This window comes from Urocampus carinirostris, chromosome 14 (genome assembly GCF_059441175.1).
Source record: "Urocampus carinirostris isolate Australia breed hairy pipefish chromosome 14, RoL_Ucar_1.0, whole genome shotgun sequence".
Taxonomy (NCBI): domain Eukaryota; kingdom Metazoa; phylum Chordata; class Actinopteri; order Syngnathiformes; family Syngnathidae; genus Urocampus; species Urocampus carinirostris.
Window position 1 is genome coordinate 37,823,493 of NC_142362.1, and position 18,194 is coordinate 37,841,686.

Sequence of the window (18,194 nt, forward strand, 5' to 3'; positions counted from 1 at the left end):
ACATGTATGTTTTAACTTGTTAAGCATAATATTGGGCCTGTAAAATGTTTTACTGTCTGGTTTTGATCTATTGAAGAGGATTGCATTGTGTTATGATCAGCAAAAATCTAAAGGCTACTCATTCATGCTTGTTTTTGTAACGTTTTTGTAACACCCTGCGAAAAACTAGGACGTTTAGTATCTGTACAGTTCATATCACGCTATTGTTAAACCTTTTAGTTTTTTTAAATATGCCAGTTTTAAATGTGAATGATAAAATGTCAATGAATTTTGAATTTGCAAGGAGAGCAGTAGAAGACTGTACAAGAAACACTTACTATGCCAAATTTAAAATCTGTTCTTAAAACCCTCCCCTGAGTCCTCTCTTTTTATAAAATATCCTACGTTATGAAAGCAGATCCGCCCCAAAGGGTGTGGTAATCAAAAAACAGCAACATGATAGCCCAATCGTGGCAATGAACAATAAACAGTTTATATTTGTCAAAACATTGAGCAACAGTGTGCAACAATTATGAAAATAATGAACTGGCATCCTATGCAATCTCTTTTGCAGGTGTCCAATACTAAAAACATATCATTAACGTATTAATCACATAGCACCTGAAGTACTTAACTTTTTTTGCAGGCATCCCTTCCATAACGCCATCTCAGACCAATTCACATCACATGATTCCAAATGGCAAAACATCTTCAAAAAGCAGACTCCAGTAAGTTTTAAAATCGTTTTAAATGTTTTCTCGATTGTATCGATTTTTGCTGCACACCTCATGAAGAACACCCGCACAATGGCTTGAGACCTTATGCTGCCCGACAGTGTTTAGAACAATGCAGCCCTTGACCCAGCCAGTGTTAGGGGCATTACCAATAAAAAGTAATTCACTCTATATAAAATTAGTTCACACTTGTTTTGAGGGACCAAGCCCAAAATAAACCAGAAGCTGCACCGTGGCGGTTAATTTTGGTGCCGCACGTACCTTAGCCGAGGCGCGCACTTTGGGGCCTAAGCGCACACTTCAATCCTAAAGTACGCAGGTGCCGAAGTGCAGCCTCGGGTTTACTTCGGTCCAGGTCCCTCAAATCAATTTAAGCGATCGGGTTTGGGCTGGTTCAGGCTTTTATACCCCTGGTTCTGGCTGGAAATTTTCAGGCCTGATCTTACCTTTAGCTGGGATCTATGGTGATGGCCTTGCTCTCCTTTTGGCTTGGACCGCATTTATAGATTCCAAGTTGAGCAGGGGCGTTCCACGACGCCACGGGAAGTCTAAAATGTGAGTACATACGGTAGGGAGAAAATCAGATTACCAATAAGGAGAAATAAAGCTTTCTCATACTATGTGACTAATACAGAACCCCCATGACTATATTCGGTTGTATTTTGTAGGTAGGTATGGACATACCCAATCACTGTGTGATTTACGCAGCGTTGTTCCGCTGGCGGACTGGGATATTTACATAGTGGTGTTTGTTGACTGGCCAATGTGTTTTTTTCTTTCCTAATAGTGTAATAAAAAATAATGCATCATAACAATCGTGCAATCAAAAGTAGTGCAATAACATTAAGATGCAAACCCTTTTTTAATATGATTGATATGGATCTGAGGTAAGATTGGGCCTAAATAAATCCAGACCATTTCGACTCAGCCCGCAGGTTTTAGAGTCCCAACCAGCCTAAACCTGACAAATGATCTTGATTTGAGGGACCAACCAAATCCAAATTTTCATATTTTTAGGAGGAGGGGTGCTCCCCAGAGCGTGCAGATGACCGCGTGGGTGCAGGGTGCCTTGCGTAAGGGGGAAATGGAATTTATTGCGCAGATCCTTCACAAACAAAAACAAACCAAAATTAATTATAGGTGGATAATTAAAATAAAAAAGTGAGCGAGAAAAGCCTGGCCAGAACATGAACTTAATGATTGGCATTTTAGGCCCGGCCTGACCCGAATTTCAGGCCGGACTCCGTCTTAAGATCTTGCCTTCAATATGGATGAATGTTAGTTACTTGACCACTGGGAGAAACCAAAGATGTTAGTTACTTGACCACTTGGAGAAACCAAAGATATAGGGGTGGGCGAATGGATCCAAAAATCTATGCTATGCAAGTACTTGGATTGGATCAATACTATTGTTATGGGATTGATACTACCTGCACCAATTTTCTCAAAACGCCTCTTCTATATGTCGATAGCGCAGTCCTTCTCTCCTTACTCTGCGCGATCGGCCACTTTCTAAGTTTATGCCTGTTTGAATGCCTCACAGGCACATTTTTATCACCTCTCCCTGCCTGGACTATGCCATTCAGACAGAAGAGAAGCCCAAATCTATATGTGCACTCTTATAATAATAATAATAATAATAATAATTTCCTTGTATTGTCATTCTGTGTAACAATGTACACAGAACGAAATGTCGATTGCACCTGACCCGTTGTAGCGAGACGATGCAGCCGCAGCCAACAGAGGGCGCCGCCGACCACTTTTTAAGTCTTAGGAATGACTCGGCCGGGGCGCGAACCACCGACCTCCCAGTCTCAAAGCGGGCGCCTTACCATCTAGGCTACTGATCAGAAGCTAAATATGACATATGGTTTGTAGGGGTGCTTGAAATCCTGGAAAACACTTGAATTTTGATAGTGTGTTTTCAAGGTCAGGAAAATACTGAAGTGCTTAAAAATGCTTGTTGCCATTAGAATGTTTCTCAAAAGTATAGACTATGCAATGATAACAGAAAAAAATGGAAAGTGTGTGAAAATGACTCTGACACGCCTCAAATTAAAAAAAAATATTATCAATGATGATAAAACATTACTCACAAAATTATTTAGTAGTTAGTAGTTTCATATATTTTGCAGGGCATCCCTGACAAAATTTTGCTTTTCACACACATTGAACAGAATTAAAGTTTTACAAAACAAAATCCCTAAAATGCAAAGCAATAGAATATTAGATTAAAATATTAACTCTTCAGTGCTTCAATTAAATGATAAAATGCAAAGTATTGTATTTTCACGACTATAATTCTTTGAAGGTACTGGAAACATTGAAAAACTGGCCCTGAAAGTGCTTGAAGTGCTTGAATTTGGCAATGAAAAAGGTGTATGAACCCTGATGACAGAGGCAAACTTTGTCATGTGTTACCCTCCAATACCAGCTCAATGTTGTGTTGCAGGATGGCTCCTGGGAGTTGAGCGCAGAACTAAGCAGGTGGGTCTGCATCGACCTCGACATTTTTGCCGAAGTCTTCCTTGAGAAAAAAGGCATTCGCTCCCTTGGTAAGAGTTCATTACACTTCACTGAATAACGTGACGGAATATTCCATCCGTTTGTCTCGCCGATTGTTTCGGGCTCGGTCACGGGTATATCATGTAGAGCAGGGAATTCCCGGAGCATCTGAGGGAAAAAGGTCATCCCCTGGTGTCTGTTCACGATGTGACATGCCGGGAATACATCTCCAGCAAGGCATCTGACGCAGATTAGATTGAATTGAATTGTTTTCATTGGCAATGATAACAAAGTAAGGCACATTGTTTGCAACAGGATTAATTATGGCACTCCAGGAGTCCAAGTTTAAAAAATGTCTCTATAAATAGGCAAAAATATTTACATGGTAGTGCTCGGAGGCTGGGCTGAGTTGTAATAATAGTACAATGGAAGATAGTGCATGGTAAAGATAGTGCAATAAAAGTTGTACAATAACATTCTAGCTGAAACTAAAATTCCCAAATTGGTTGATAAATGACATATGAATACCCTTTCTCCAATGTAACTGGCAAGGTATATATAGTTTTCAGTATGGGCTCCTGTTTATGGAGGTGAGGGCACTGGGGGATAAATTTACACTCTCAATTACTGGATATTGGAAGCAGAGCTAGGAAGTGGGGGGCTTCCTCGATGTGTGAACAGAGATCTAGTCAAAGCCTCTCCCAACATCTAATGGCGATATATCATGCTGAAATAATTTCCAGAGGGTTGAATCCTATGATGTGCTGCTCCAAACCCTATATTATAGGATTTTTTTAAGATATGAAGAGTCACAGAGATCGCATACCTGTCAACTTGTATGTTTTACCCATTTTATATTTAAACATTTCGTAAAGTTTTTTGATCATTTCAGATTGTGTATGCTGTATAACAATTTATGTACAGATCGCCTTGGTCACTGATAAAAGACGACAACGTCATCGTAGATTTCTAATTTTGATGTGGTATTCTACATAGCCTGTCTTTCAGTGAGTAAATAGGTGCTGTACTGTGTTTGTAAGGTCAATTATTGCTTATTAAGGAGAATTTGCGATCATGATTAAGGGGAGCAATTTGCAGAGGTTGGCAGATATGAGATAAAAAGACTCTTGATGATTCGTAAGCACTTACTGTACACTTGAATTCAAAGTTACCGTAACTTTAAATGGATGTATACACCAAAAGATTTTACATCAAAATTTTGCATATTTTTTAGCCTGTAGTAGTTTGCATGAGCAAACTGGACCAGCTCATGCTGGCGGTAAGTGGTGGCCCCTGGGACTGCTCATGCCAAGATTTTTGTTCCCCCCAAAAAATAGTATACCGAAACTCTCATGTTTAGAGTCGCTCACATGAAGAGTTACCACTGTTTTAGCTTGCTCAATAAGCTTTTATTGTTTTTTTCCCTCACTCGTGTGGTGCAATGCAGGCAAAAAGGCCCACAACGATATTCTGCGACTTCTGGCGACGCTTCTGGTCCTACAACTGTTGCGGTTGGAGAAGCTTCCGGAAGGTGTGTTGCTGCGCACACTTTTCTGTCTGGAGGATGCGCCCGCCAGGTGAAGTTCTCACTGTTGCAGTTCAACTGAACAACTTGCAAGTGGTACACACAAATGAAAAGTACTGTGATTCTGCGCACTTGTTTTAAAGCCATAAATGGTCATTGATTGGACCCATATGGAGCTGAACAACCATAGATGGAATTTTTGACCGAGTCACTCTTGGTGATATTACATTTGTCAAGGTTCAGAGCAGTGTTTGAGTCACGACATTGCGAAGGACCAATAATTATCATTTCAGTTTTTTCGGGGTTGAAGTGGAAGAAGTTAAGTGACATCCATCTTTTTATATCTGTGAGGCAGGCCTTCAAACTTAGTGGAGGAGATTGTTTGATTGCAAGATACAGATGATACATGATATGAGTTTTTGTTCATTTGATTTTTATTGATTCTTTTATTGCAGGCCGGGTCGCTGGTTTGATGTTAAGAAAGCGGTCGACCGGGTTCGCTGGGCTGAGCGCCAGTACCCGTGTATCTGCAGCCGCCTGGAGTTCGGTTTTTCGTGGGAGTCCACCACCCGCCAACTGCTGGGCTTCGACGACCTCCCTGCGTCTTCGCCTCTCGCCTCTCCAGAACTATGGAGGAATTCGTGTGCCACCCCTGCCTCTCCGCTTGTTCGCTGATCAACTTGTTTTCAAAAGATTTTTTGAAACTTTTTAGGGTTCTTGCGGGTACTTGAAAAAATGTAATGTTGTGTTTTTAAGGTCAGCAAAATGGGTGGAGTGCTTGAAATTTTGCTATGTTTCTTGGCAGTCGGACTCCACAGACCGCGCATTAAATGAAGAAGAAAAAAAGTACGTTAAAATGACGTGGACACGCCTGCTCTGGTGACTCGTCATAATGGTGTTGTTATGTGAAGTGTCACTGCCCCCTACTGGTCGCGCCTAATGGACATTTAGAAAATCTTTTGTGGCTAGGCTCACTGAGAAGATCCGAAGGGCCAACTATTGTAACTCTTGGGTGATGTTGATTGACTGATTGATTGGTATTTTTATTTTTTCCACTGTTCATCAGATACAAGGTTTCAATCAATAAATGTAAAATGAACAGCTTTGTTCAAAAATTGACAAAACAATAAGAAAAAAAGAGCTGACAGGAAAAAGCTGGAGCTTATCTTGGTCCTGTCCCCTGTACAGTCCAAACACTTTTCACATTAATCAAATTTCATAAGCAGATGATTATAACAAGGTATTATTAATCACATCTCATTATCACACAAGAAAAAATAATATATTCATGAACACCGACAAATAAAAGAATAAAATAATAAATGTAACACCAAATTAGACTAAACTGTTTCAATATGTGGACACTTTTTTTTGTCACATGCCGCTGCCTATCAATGGCAGGGTCCGGCTCATCTCTGAAGAGTGTCGCTTTACACCAAGAAAACTACCGCAACAAGACGATGAAACTGCTGGAACTGGGTCCGTTCAGGAAGCTTCTCCTCCTACTGGTAACAATAGTATTGGTTAAAGGATCTGTCAACCTTAAATTTTGTTTTCATTCTCTTTCTCTCCCATCGCCTTGCCACCTCCTCAATTTGGTCTCAGATTTGTTGCTGCGGGAAAAAATTTGAGTCATGTGATTATATTTTGTCCATCAATACCAAATTTTCCATCTGCGTCCTTTCATTGTTTCTCCTTGGTTGAGATATGTGCTTTTATTTTATTAGCTTTTGACCAATCAATATTCAGGCTTATTTTGTTGCTAGGCTCAGAAATCTACCCAGAAGTCTTAACAAAAAAGCCAGAATGCCGTGTCTTATAATATTAGTCTTTGACAAAGCTGTTAGTTTAGCCAACCAGATTCCGAGTTGGCCTCCGAGAAACGTTTCGTAAACAGTTTCACAAACTATGTCTGGCTAGGGGCGGGGCGGTAATCCACCAAAACGTTATACGAGGAAATATATTGTGTTGATTCATGTCGAAAGGTCAAATCACTCCGAAGCGAGCGAGCCTTTTTCAAGCGTGAAAAGGTTTTGACCACTATCAGCCTAGTTTTAAGATCTTAAGCACAAGCCCAGGCCCGAGCCAAATTCCGAGACGTTGTCTGCTGAGCATCTCTTGCTTTTTTAATTATTATCCATCAGGCATTCATTATTGCCTCTGATTATTCAATCTTTTTTAATTTGGATATCCCTACAAAAGGCAGGCTTTACGTGTAGCACGGTGCATGGCCCTTTTCGGCCCCCAAAATCAGAGATTGGGGGAGAGAAAAGAAAAAAAAAGGATAGAAAGAGAGACGGGAATAAAAAAAGAAAAAATGAAAGAGAGAGAGAAATTAGAGAAAAAAAATGAGAAAGTAAGCGTGAGAAAGAAATACAGCTGTTGGCTGGTCCCTCAGGGCCTGTTCGCAGGATATTTTTTTTTGTGAACTCGGGTTTTTGTCAGACCATTTTTGTCTTGCCCATTTCTGCTCTAATCCGGATCATCTCGGTCATTGGTAGCAGACAACAATGTCATAGATTGATGATACTGTTGTGGTACATTGCAGATGTTATCTTCAATCAAGCATTTCTTTTTGTGCCTATTTCTCTGCCTTCCTTACTTGAATGGCGACTTTGAGAGAGCTCTTAGCCATATGAAAAAAATACAGAGCATTGACCCTTTGCATGTGACATCACGTTGCCATGAGAGCCATGACGGACGGCAAGTAGCACCCTAGTGGACAGAACTCAAATGAGCATTTGATTTGAAAGAAATACCAACTACCATGACAGAAGAAAATAACCACTTTTTATGATGGTGATTTATTGCTGTGTGGTGGGGAAGGTTGTAAGCCGATTTGGAATTTTCTTCCTTTTGATGAAGACAGAAGACGGCGATGTATATCTGCAAATCAAAAGAAGCAACTTGTGTTGTGCCGAGGTGCAACACTGGCACCCCTCAAGTATTACAGGATTTGCGGCAAAAATTTTTTTACAAGATACGGTTCGAGCAATTTTATGTCAAATAGCTACGATGTGCTCCACCATAAAGCTTATTAAGCCGAAATGAACCCTAAAATTATCACCGGGTCTATCTGGAAACGAAAATTCAGAAGTATTTGTTTTCAACATGCTCTAAACAAGGTGCAAGTGGCCCGTGCTTTACATTTCACAGAAATGTTGATACGACGTGGTTCTAGTAAAGTTTACATTTTTCCTAGCGTACTTGCTACAAAGAACTGGTAAGCATCCAGACTTGTATACGCTTTTAGATCAGCGCTCATATATTGGAAAACTCAATTTACAATATAGTGGTACAGATCATGTGGACCGAAGTCAGTGCCAATTGGTTAGACGTGGAATATGTCAGGAGGAGGAGGGTACGGGTTGGTCCTCAATTTCTCTAATTAGTGCTTTTTGTGCTTTACGACAAAGTTAACCACCTCATCCAACAGCTGCACAATATTGGTTTGACTATTTATGACCCTGTTTTGCACTGTTTTTGTCATTTTGATAACAGGCTAATATAGATACTTACAGCATGTGCATTATAAGGCTTATATAAGGCTTTTAATTTTTTCGGCATGTGACGGATTTGTTTTTTTGGGTCCAATATGGCCCTTTCAAAATTGTAGGTCGCCGACCCCTGGGCTTGTTGTTTTGCCTGCAGAGCCTGTTAAAACAAAGTACTGGGGCTTTAAAGTTGCTACTTGTGCTTAATTAATTCATTTTATTTATTCTATTATTTTATTGTTAATAAAAGTACTTGAATTTACTTTGATTATTTCAATTTATTTTAACCGAATGTAATCTATTGTTGGTTGGATGAACTTGGATGAGTTGATGAACTATTAAATTTTTGTTAAAAAAAATGAAAACTGAGTAAAAAGTTGCTGGCAGCAAGATAGCAACGTTGCTACTCAGTACTTGACTAACTTTTTCACCAAGTAGTTTTTTTCTCTTCCTTTTACTCCAGTAATTATTTGTATTACTACTTTAACATGTATTTGAGTAATGTTATTCTGAAGTAGCAGTACTTTTACTTGAGTAAATCTTTGACTACCGACCTCTGTCAAGAAGTAACTTTCACATGCAGCTGAAGACACAAGGGCTGTCATATTCTGTTTGTGTAACACAGGATAAGCTGCTAACATACATGCTGATTCAAGGGACTTACACAGAATGGACAGGTCTGTTGCAGATGTGACTAATAACCTGGACACTTTTCTGGGTTTCCGTTGGAATGGAAAAGGCTGCCCACCTGATCATATGGTAAAGGTACAGATCAGGGGCGATTTTAGGCTCAGAACTTTGGGGGTGCTGAGCACTCATAGTGTCAGGCTGGTTAATTTTATTTTATATTTTTCATTTCCCGTAAAGTGATTTAGGTTCATTCATCTCTGTTCAGGGGTGTCACTTCACTATGTGGTTAGCAAAAACACTACGCCATGCCCAGTTTTTACTCCTGTGTTTCTGTACTTGCATGGCACAGCAACTCACCTATTGTTGTGCTGCAGGCTTAATGTTCAGGTTGGGAAGAGCAAATAGAAATGAATGTTCAGTTAACGTCAGTGTGTTCTTGACTCTAGCTACATCAACCCACTAGGGGGATATGGCATAGATAGATAGATGGACGGACGGACGGACGGACGGGCGGACAGATTAGATTAGACACACAGAGAAGAAGCATGGAGGTATGTTATAAACATACTCTCACTGTAATACACCGGAGCCTCCATAGAGTCGTCTGCTATGCCGCAAGTGACACTAGCCGAGTGAAAGAGGAGCGAGAAGGGGGGTGATAGATAGATAGATAGATAGATAGATAGATATAGTATACACACAGAGAAGAAGCATGGAGGTATGTTATAGACATACTCTCACTGTAATACACCGGAGCCTCCGTAGAGTCGTCTGCTATGCCGCAAGTGACACTAGCCGAGTGAAAGAGGAGCGGGAAGGGGGGTAATAGTGGTACTAGGAATCAAATTGACTGAATCATTTCAAGGCAGTAGAGAATGTCAGAGTCTGTGTTGTTCACATTTTTGTTTTGTTTTACTTTTTTTTTAATATCTAGCATTTTTCACCATACTTAAAGGTGGTGTCTGTAACCTCAAAATATTACTGTACACTGACCGATACCCTTTTCTGGCTGTAATTCTCATTGCAGCTCTTTTTGTTTCACATGTAAGTGCGTGAACTTCTTAGACGCGCTCAGATAAACAGTCCTTTTCTTTCTTTCACAATTTTCATCGTCGAATAAAAGAGAACCGCCAGCATCCATGGAAAATCACTCTCCTCCCCCAACATCCTGCATCCTTTTTTCCAGCGTAATGCTCTTTTTGGTCGGGACACAGAGGGTAAATGTAAGATAAAAGACGATAGGGGCAGTGGAAAAAATATAAAAGGCTCTTTGAACTCAGTTGGACAGTGTTAAAACATACCTAATAGAGAAAATATTTCATCTGCTCTCCTGAGTTTGCGGAAAAAGTACAGTTAAGTATTAAATATCCATGAGTTAAAAAAATTAACATCACATAATTCAGATAGTAGCGGCATGGTGGATGAGTATTTAGCGCATCTGCGGCACAGTTCAGAGGTCATGGGATCAAATCCAGCTACCAGCCTTTCTGTGTTTGCATGTTCTCTCCGTGCTTGTGTGGGTGCCCTCCGGGCACTAAGGTTCCTCCCACATTCCAAAAACACGGGTCAGGTTAATTGGTCAGTTCAAATTGTCCCTAGGTGTGAGTGAGCAAGTGAGTTGCGTGCCTTGGGACTGTCTGGCAACCAGATCAGGGTGTCCCCTGCCCACTGCCCAAAGAGAAGAAAACGGACAAAGAGAGAAAGAAAGAAAAACAGACAGAGAAAAGGAGAGAAGAAAGAAGAGAAAGACAGAGGGACAAAGAGGAAGTGAGTTAAAAAGAGGTAGGAGAAACTAATGAGAGAAAGAAAGCACGAGACATAGAGAAAGAAATAAAGCTGTCTTTGTGAGCGGAGCTTGGTTATGACGACATTAAGTCAACATTTTTCAAACCGCATCTTATTTTCTCTTGCTCTTCTCTCAGGGTTGATTCGCTTGCCGGATTTAAAACCTTAAGTCCTCAGGACTTATCATTTCATATATTTTTGTTTTATAGGTTAAAGTTCAGGCGGTGGGGAGCGCGAGAGGTTTTCTGCTTCTAAATAATTGAGAAACACTGACCCAGTCTAATTGCAAGTTTGACTGTGTGTACCTTGGAGCTGCATCATCATGATCAGTTCCGAATGAGTCGTGGCGTCTGTACGGATGCTGTACGGAATCTGCCTGACAACCGTGCACATCACATTTGTTTCGTCTCACAAGATCAGTAAGCGATTGCACAAACGTTCAAATGAACCAGGCCAATCAAGCTTATCATTTCCTAGGATAATACAGAGACCCCACGCTACTTCACGCTTCGGTTATCGCTGGTTCACTCCTTCACGGATTTTGAATTGAATCGAGTTTATTGGCGTTGATATCAATGTATTGTGCATAGTGTTCCGTTAGACACGCCAGACAGATTAGGGAGGGGGCTCTGTGTTGGGTGCATGTTACTGTCCGTGTGCCCGATTTTCATGGGCTTTGAAATGCTGTCAGTCAAACAGTCAGAGTTGGCAAGTCAATGTCTCCAGTTTTAAACAAACTGGAAAGGACCAAAATTGCTAGCTTTTAGCGGCTCGTTAAATTGAAAAGAAACTCATAAATTAAATCGGACTCTGAGGAAAGTCGAAAGAGTGTAACGAAATTATGATAATCAGCGTGTGCTCCCTGGATTATTTATCGGGTTTCAGAGCTACTCGGGCGGCGTCCAGGAAAAGGCAAGAGCAGTGCTGCTGGTCTGACCGACTGCTATTGCTTAGGCTAACAACTCTTCAACCCTGTATCTTGCCAACGCCAGGTCTTTTAGCCATGAAACGGAGGATTTAGAGCAGGGGTCGGGAACCTTTTTGACTCAAAGAGCCATAAAAGCAAAATATATTAATTTTATTTTGGGAAAGAGCCACACCATATATTATGAGACAAATTTACTACAATGCTAAACACGCGCCCCAGACAAAAACTTAGTCTTCAGCACATTTATTTTTGATGATTTGATAAAAAATTATGAAAAGAGAATAGTGCCAGAGCCCGTGTCCCAAAATCAACAAACATACCAATTTAAACTTGTCTTTCTTGCAATTACTCAAGATCGGTTGAACTCACTTTGACCCTTTTTTTTTCATACGTATTGGTTTCAAAAGCAGATGTAAGCAGTTATTTTGTAAAAACGTCACAACATTCTGCAAAAAGGGAGCCTGATGTGCTTATCTATGGTGCAGACGGCGTAGGGCGAGAGTAGGGAGGGAGTGCTTGCACTTTTTGCATAGCTCCACCCATCCCTCCCACTCACCCAATCAAAAAAGTTCTCTTACGGTGTTTTGACGTATTTACAGTGTGTTCTGTGGATTCATCATAAGGTATCTGAACACTGAAGACAGATAATATAGTGAGGTTTTATATAACGGATTCTTTAGCGATGTACAGCCAGAACGGGTTTTTTTTTTTTTTTCGTGTGACACCTTGACTGTAAATTGTAGTGACAAACGTGCCCTATATATTCTGCCAAGCACTGCTTTTAAATCAGCTTTGGTATGGCCTTTTTGTGTACCTGAACAGGATTAGTAGCCTACGTTTTGGACGAGATGGAGAAAATTAGCATGCAATCAAATTTGTCTCCGAGCCACAGGTACTCATAGAAAGAGCCATATATGGCTCGCGAGCCATAGGTTCCCGACCCCTGATTTAGAGCATAACTCCTGGGAAACCGCTACATTCGAGACAGTTTTATTTTAATCATCACAGAGATCTTTCTCAATATAAGTAGACCCGATGCTAGTGCGCAGCTAGCCAACCTCGCTCTAAATTGCTTTCTTACACTAAAAGAAGCCCTCCAATTTCCTTTTAGTTTTGTATAATGACAATAAAACCATTCATTCAACTGTAATTTTATGTTGTGTAATATTATTTGGAAATCTATGATTCTCATCGTGTGACAGTCATGGTCTCTCATTCAGTAATGACGTCATTTTAAGGTAAGTTTAACACTTTGGAGTATTTTATGAAGCTCTGATGCTACTCCGTGGATTTTCACTTTTCGCGAGTGGTTCCGGCCCCTATTAAATGTGAAAACTGAGGGATCTCTGTATTATCATTTTAAAAGTTTTTTTTTTTTATTTCATTGCCTTTTAGATGCAATTATCACAGAAAGTAGATGATTAGGGGAAATGAAATTAACAAGTATCAATGTTGAAGATCATGAGATTTATCTTTCCAAATCTGAATGATACATTTATATGCATCTTGATTAGAGGGAAGATATTGGGACCGGGTCATAAAGGTATTGGGATATTGGGAAGAGGTCATAAGGCATAAAGGCAGCCAGGTCAGCATCTGCACCGGGCCCCGGTGGTGTACCCTACCTTGTCTACAAACGTTGCCCAGTGCTTCTCCGACACCTGTGGAAGACTTTGAAAGTGAGGTGTGCTGAGGGAGTTTGGATTCCCAAGGAGGAGGATTCGAAAAATATCAACCAGCTTCGGACAATCTCACTATTGAGCGTGGAAGGGAAGGTGTTCTTTAGCATCATCCCCCGAAGACTGGCAGAGTTCCTCCTCAAGAACAACTTCATCAACACTTCCGTCCAGAAAGGTGGGATTCCTGGAGCCCCTGGCTGCCTGGAGCACACTAGGGTAGTTACACAACTTATCAGAGAAGCCCACAAGAACAGAAGAGACCTTGCTGTGTTGTGGTTAGACCTGACTAGCGCCTACGGGACCATTCCACACAAACTAGTTGAGCTTGCACTACAACTCCTACCACGTTCCTAACAAGATCAAGCACCTGATCCTGGATTTTTATGACAACTTCAGGCTTGGGTTAACTTCCGGGTTAGTAACATCAGACTGGCATCGCCTTGGGAAAGGCATTTATTATGTTGTACCATATCCGTTACCCTTTTTGCTTTGGCAATGAACATGGTAGTCAAAGCTGCAGAAGTGGAATGCAGAAGGCCAATATCCAAACCAGGTGTTCGCCAGCCTCCCATAAGAGCATATATGGATGACCTTACCATCACCACAACATCTGTCCCTGGGAGTAGATGGGTCCTGCAGGGTTTGGAGAGACTCATAGGCTGCGTCCCATTCTTCGCACTTTCACTCGCTATGTGCCCTAGTCACTCGGTTTGCGCGTTCACGTGAAAATGGAGTGTGTCCCGATACTCTCAAGTCCGAGGCAGAAGTGACCTCAAACCATGTCGTAACCACTTCAAGACCGAGGGGGCTCCCTACCTCACTTGGCGGCGAAGTGACTACCCAGAAGGCTTTGCGAATTCTCAATATCAACAAACATGCCCGGAAAGGAACCGCACAAATGTAAGTAGTTTTCCACAACCACGCATGTATTTGCAATAAAATGTATTGAGATATCTTAGTTAGACGTAAATGCAATAGAAAATCGTATTTTCGCGTTAAAACACGAACATTGCAAAATCGCTACTTTACGAAGTGCACTAATCTACCAAGGGAGCTGGCAAAAAAAAAAACCTTCACGCTACAAACTGTAAAGTAGGATAACTGTGCAGAAAATCACGGTTCAGCCCATCCCTGTTTTTATCTTAAACGAGTCGTGCTTTTCATGTACATGGCCAGTCGCTAAAGGAGCATAGTCAGAATACCGTTCTGGACATAAGCGCTTGTTTACTGCACACAATTTCGGGTGTCGTGTTTTATTTACAATATGATTCTTTCATGTGAGATCAGAATGCATTAGTTTTCATCATGCATTACGAGTAATGTCTCCGAATTTCACGTGGAAATACAGTTGAAACAAACTACTATCACATAGTTCACTGTCTTCTCTGTAAACACATATTAAGTGAACGAATTACCTTCTCAAAATGTTGTCCAAATGTGGAGACAATTCTAAAGCATATGTGATGCTGGCCAATAGAAGGCTCATACAGCCATAAGAATAACATGTCAATTTCATGTCTCACATCAACTAGTTGAGCATCGTATACACAGTTGTTTTTGTACAATACATCAGCATTAAGTAATTCTTGTTTTTTCCACCCAACCTAAAGGCCATTGTAGAACGTCCCGTGGAAGAGCTGGTCACCATCACAGCTACCACGCCATCCACACCACCGGGCACGTCGTTGGCACCTTCTAATCCGGCGCCAAACCCCAAATCACCCAGAAAAAAAAAGGAAGCACGATACACTCCTTGACTTTTTGAAAGTGGAGTCTGCCGGAGTGAGGAAAAGTCTCGAAGAAACTGTGGCCAAAACTGAGCGGTTCCCGTCCTTTTTGGGAAGCTCGTGGACAAATTTCCAGAACAGTGACATCTCTGCAATGTTTCCCTTTGTTTTATAAAAGGAAAATATTTTTTTTTATTAAGAACTCAATGAAGTTCCAGTTTGTGTTTTCCAGCTTTATGGAAGTATTGGTATATTTTTGTTAAAATTTGTGACACATTATTTATTTACTATTATGTATTTTGGCCCAATGTGAGTTTGTTTTTCTGAAAGTAAAGTATTATTTAAGCTGGAGTGATTTGTAGTTGTTTTCTGTCCAACAGTCACATAGTTCACACGCAGTATCTCACATCATTATGAAATAAACCACCAAGGTGTTACTCAAAATGAAGATGTTTATTGAATAGTAATGCAGAAAAGCACATAATGCAAATGTGGGTCTGACTTAAAGAGCCTAAAATATGGCTTTTGGGCAATTTATTCCATATTAACTGTGGACAATTCTTTGTACGGTGGACCTGGGAACCCTGAAGACCCGTGACACCACACGGTAGGACAGAGCGTGGGCCAGCCAGTACACGTAGATCAGGACCTCCAGCCATGGCCCTGTTCCCTCTTTAGCAGCTCCTGCAGGGCCCACATAACCTTCTTGCTCAACCTTAAGTCCTGAATGAGTTCTGACTCCACATCCAACCATAAGCACAGGATGGGAACATTCCTGTCCAACCTGTCCATGCTTATGGGACAGCCACTCTGGAACACAATAGAAAACAAACATTTTAGACATAAATGTGGGCATAGAAAAGAAAAAGACCGCTTTAACTGTGATGTAAGCATCATGAAAAAATGTTGAAATTTTTTTGGTTTGAACAAATTTATTGACACTAATAACAAAAAAAACAATCATGACAATCACAACAGCAATCAAGCACATTCACAATATTATATTCCAATATGATGTTATTAACAGCAAACACAATGTGAGGGTTTGAACAACCCTTCTCGAAAATCCTATTTGCAATCAAGCATATTCACAATTTCATTATATGATATCTTTGTTAGTGTCAATAGATCTGTCCAAGCCAAAGTCGATTGTCTTTTTTGGTCTGAACAAATCCCTTGACACCAACAACAGAAAACAATCATGACCAAACAACAGCAATCAAGCACCTTTTTTATATCCAATGACAACTCTTTTGAATTAAATTCCTTATGAACTAAGGTTTTTGGGTCGTACAGGGAAGTTTGGTGACGATATTATGTCAGCTTAAGGGTCAGGTGGACTGTTCTTGTGTTTGTTTACTTTTCGTCATGTCACACATTCAAGACCCCTACTATGTGTCATAAAATGGCATTGAGATACTAATAAGTAGATTGCCATTTATGTCTACACAAACATAGGGTATTATGTGAACGTGCATTGTATGTTTACTCTTACTGTATTTGACCGAACGGGTCATTTTTTTACTGAGTGTACGTACCTTGTAAAGGTGAATCAGCACTACATAGCGCCGAAGCTGTCTTCAGTATAGCACATTTCTCCTCCGTTGATTGGAGACACGGAAAAGATGATGAGCTTTCAGGCAATCGGTAATAACACAGCTGTAGCGGGCATTTTTAACGTTGCACGAAATCTCCAACTGACACACTACTGAACACGCCTCAGGTTGAGACTCGAGTTGTTTACATGTGACGTAGGCCTATACGTCACTAAGGTCTACAGCCAATTAATATTACCGCCATCTCCTGGACAGGGGTGGAACCTTGCAAGTCTTGTCCAAACCTTTTCCACTTTGCACTCGACTCGATGAGGGCACTCCTCTATCGAGGGACCTCACTGGAGGGTTCTCGGGGCCGAGTGAGAGAAATGGGATTGGGCCATAACATGGGTGAGGATGAGCTTCAAGCTCTCAAAGTCAAGATCGATGGTTCTGAAGAGGGGGAAGGTCATGGATATGTTCAGGTTTTCAATCTCTGGAACTGAGATCCCAAACATTTCGCAACAACCAGTTAAGAACCTGGGGAAACTCTTTGACTCAACTCTGAAAGACTCTGCTGCCATCCAATAGTCTGTTAAACAACTGGCAATGTGGCTCACCAAGGTGGACAAGTCTGGCCTGCCTGGTAGATTTAAAGCCTGGATCTACCAGCACTCTATTCTTCCCAGAGTCTTGTGGTCTCTCTTGGTCTATGCAATACCGGTATCAATTGTGGAGATCCTCGAAAAAAGGATCAGTAGCTTTCCCCCGGAAGTGGCTGGGACTTCCTCGCAGGCTTACCAGCGCTGCTTTGTACGAGACAAGCAATCCCGTCCAGCTACCCTTCAGCGGGCTTACTGAGGAGTTCAAGGGGGCACGTACTAAAGACGATCTTCAGTACAGGGATTCCAAGGACAGCAAGGTGTCATCAGCTGGGGTTGACGTAAGAACCGGAAGGAAGTGAAAAGCTCAGAAGGAAGTGGAGGTGGCAGAGTTAAGACTGAGGCAGAAGACACTGGTTGGGGTTGTGGCATTGGGGAGAGCATGCCTGGGCTTATTTCCAAAGATCAAAGTGAGTCAAGCCCAAGGGAAGGAGAGACACCATCTCCTCCAGGAAAAGGTCCGAGCAGGTGTGGAGGAAGAGCGGGTGAGCAGGGCAGTTGGACAAGGTGGGAGAACACATTACAGCGCAAAGTGACGTGGTCAAGCATCATGCAAGCAGACTTCCACCGTGTCCGGTTTCTTGTGCAGTCAGTTTACGATGTCCTACCAAGCCCAGCGAACCTTCATGTGTGGGGAAAGAGCGCAACACCCTCCTGCCCCCTTTGCTCTTGAAGAGGCTCCTTGGAACACTTCCTCAGCAGTTGCCCATAGGCCCTGGCTGACGGTCGCTATCGCTGGCGCCATGACCAGGTTCTGAAAGCCGTGGCTGAGAGCATTGCTCTAGCAGTCAACAGGGGCAAACACCATCAAGCCACAAGCAAGGCAGTCAATTTCATCAAGGCAGGAAAGAAACCAAGGGCTTGTGCACAGACAACATCAGGACTCCTCAACATTGCCTCTGATTGACAGTTGCATGTTGACCTTGGGAAACAACTAAGGCTCCCCCAGCATATATCAGCAAAATTGCTCCTACCAGACATAATAATCACCTCTGAGACTTAAAAACACCT

The 18,194-nt window shown here is 41.5% G+C and overlaps 1 protein-coding gene, 1 long non-coding RNA gene and 1 pseudogene across 6 annotated transcripts in view; 2 read left to right on the forward strand and 1 right to left on the reverse strand.

Annotated features, from left to right (window-relative positions):
• parp4 (poly (ADP-ribose) polymerase family, member 4) overlaps positions 1–5,842 on the forward strand; it is a 93,029-nt gene extending 87,187 nt beyond the window's left edge. For all 5 annotated transcript variants that reach the window (XM_088352422.1, XM_088352425.1, XM_088352426.1 and 2 more), the window contains 4 exons: positions 626–707; positions 3,166–3,268; positions 4,666–4,795; positions 5,199–5,842. In XM_088352422.1, coding sequence (XP_088208548.1) covers positions 626–707; positions 3,166–3,268; positions 4,666–4,795; positions 5,199–5,418 — 535 coding nt within the window. In that variant the 3' untranslated portion in view covers positions 5,419–5,842. The remainder of the gene's footprint in view (positions 1–625; positions 708–3,165; positions 3,269–4,665; positions 4,796–5,198) is intronic.
• Positions 5,843–6,137: 295 nt separating this feature from the next.
• LOC148353371 (uncharacterized) lies at positions 6,138–17,906 on the forward strand (annotated as a pseudogene).
• Positions 15,421–16,917, reverse strand: LOC148353372 (uncharacterized). Its single transcript, XR_015852760.1, has 2 exons — positions 16,525–16,917; positions 15,421–15,796 (listed from the first exon to the last, which is right to left on the reverse strand). It is a non-coding gene; the product is annotated as an uncharacterized LOC148353372 (long non-coding RNA).
• Positions 17,907–18,194: the final 288 nt, after the last annotated feature.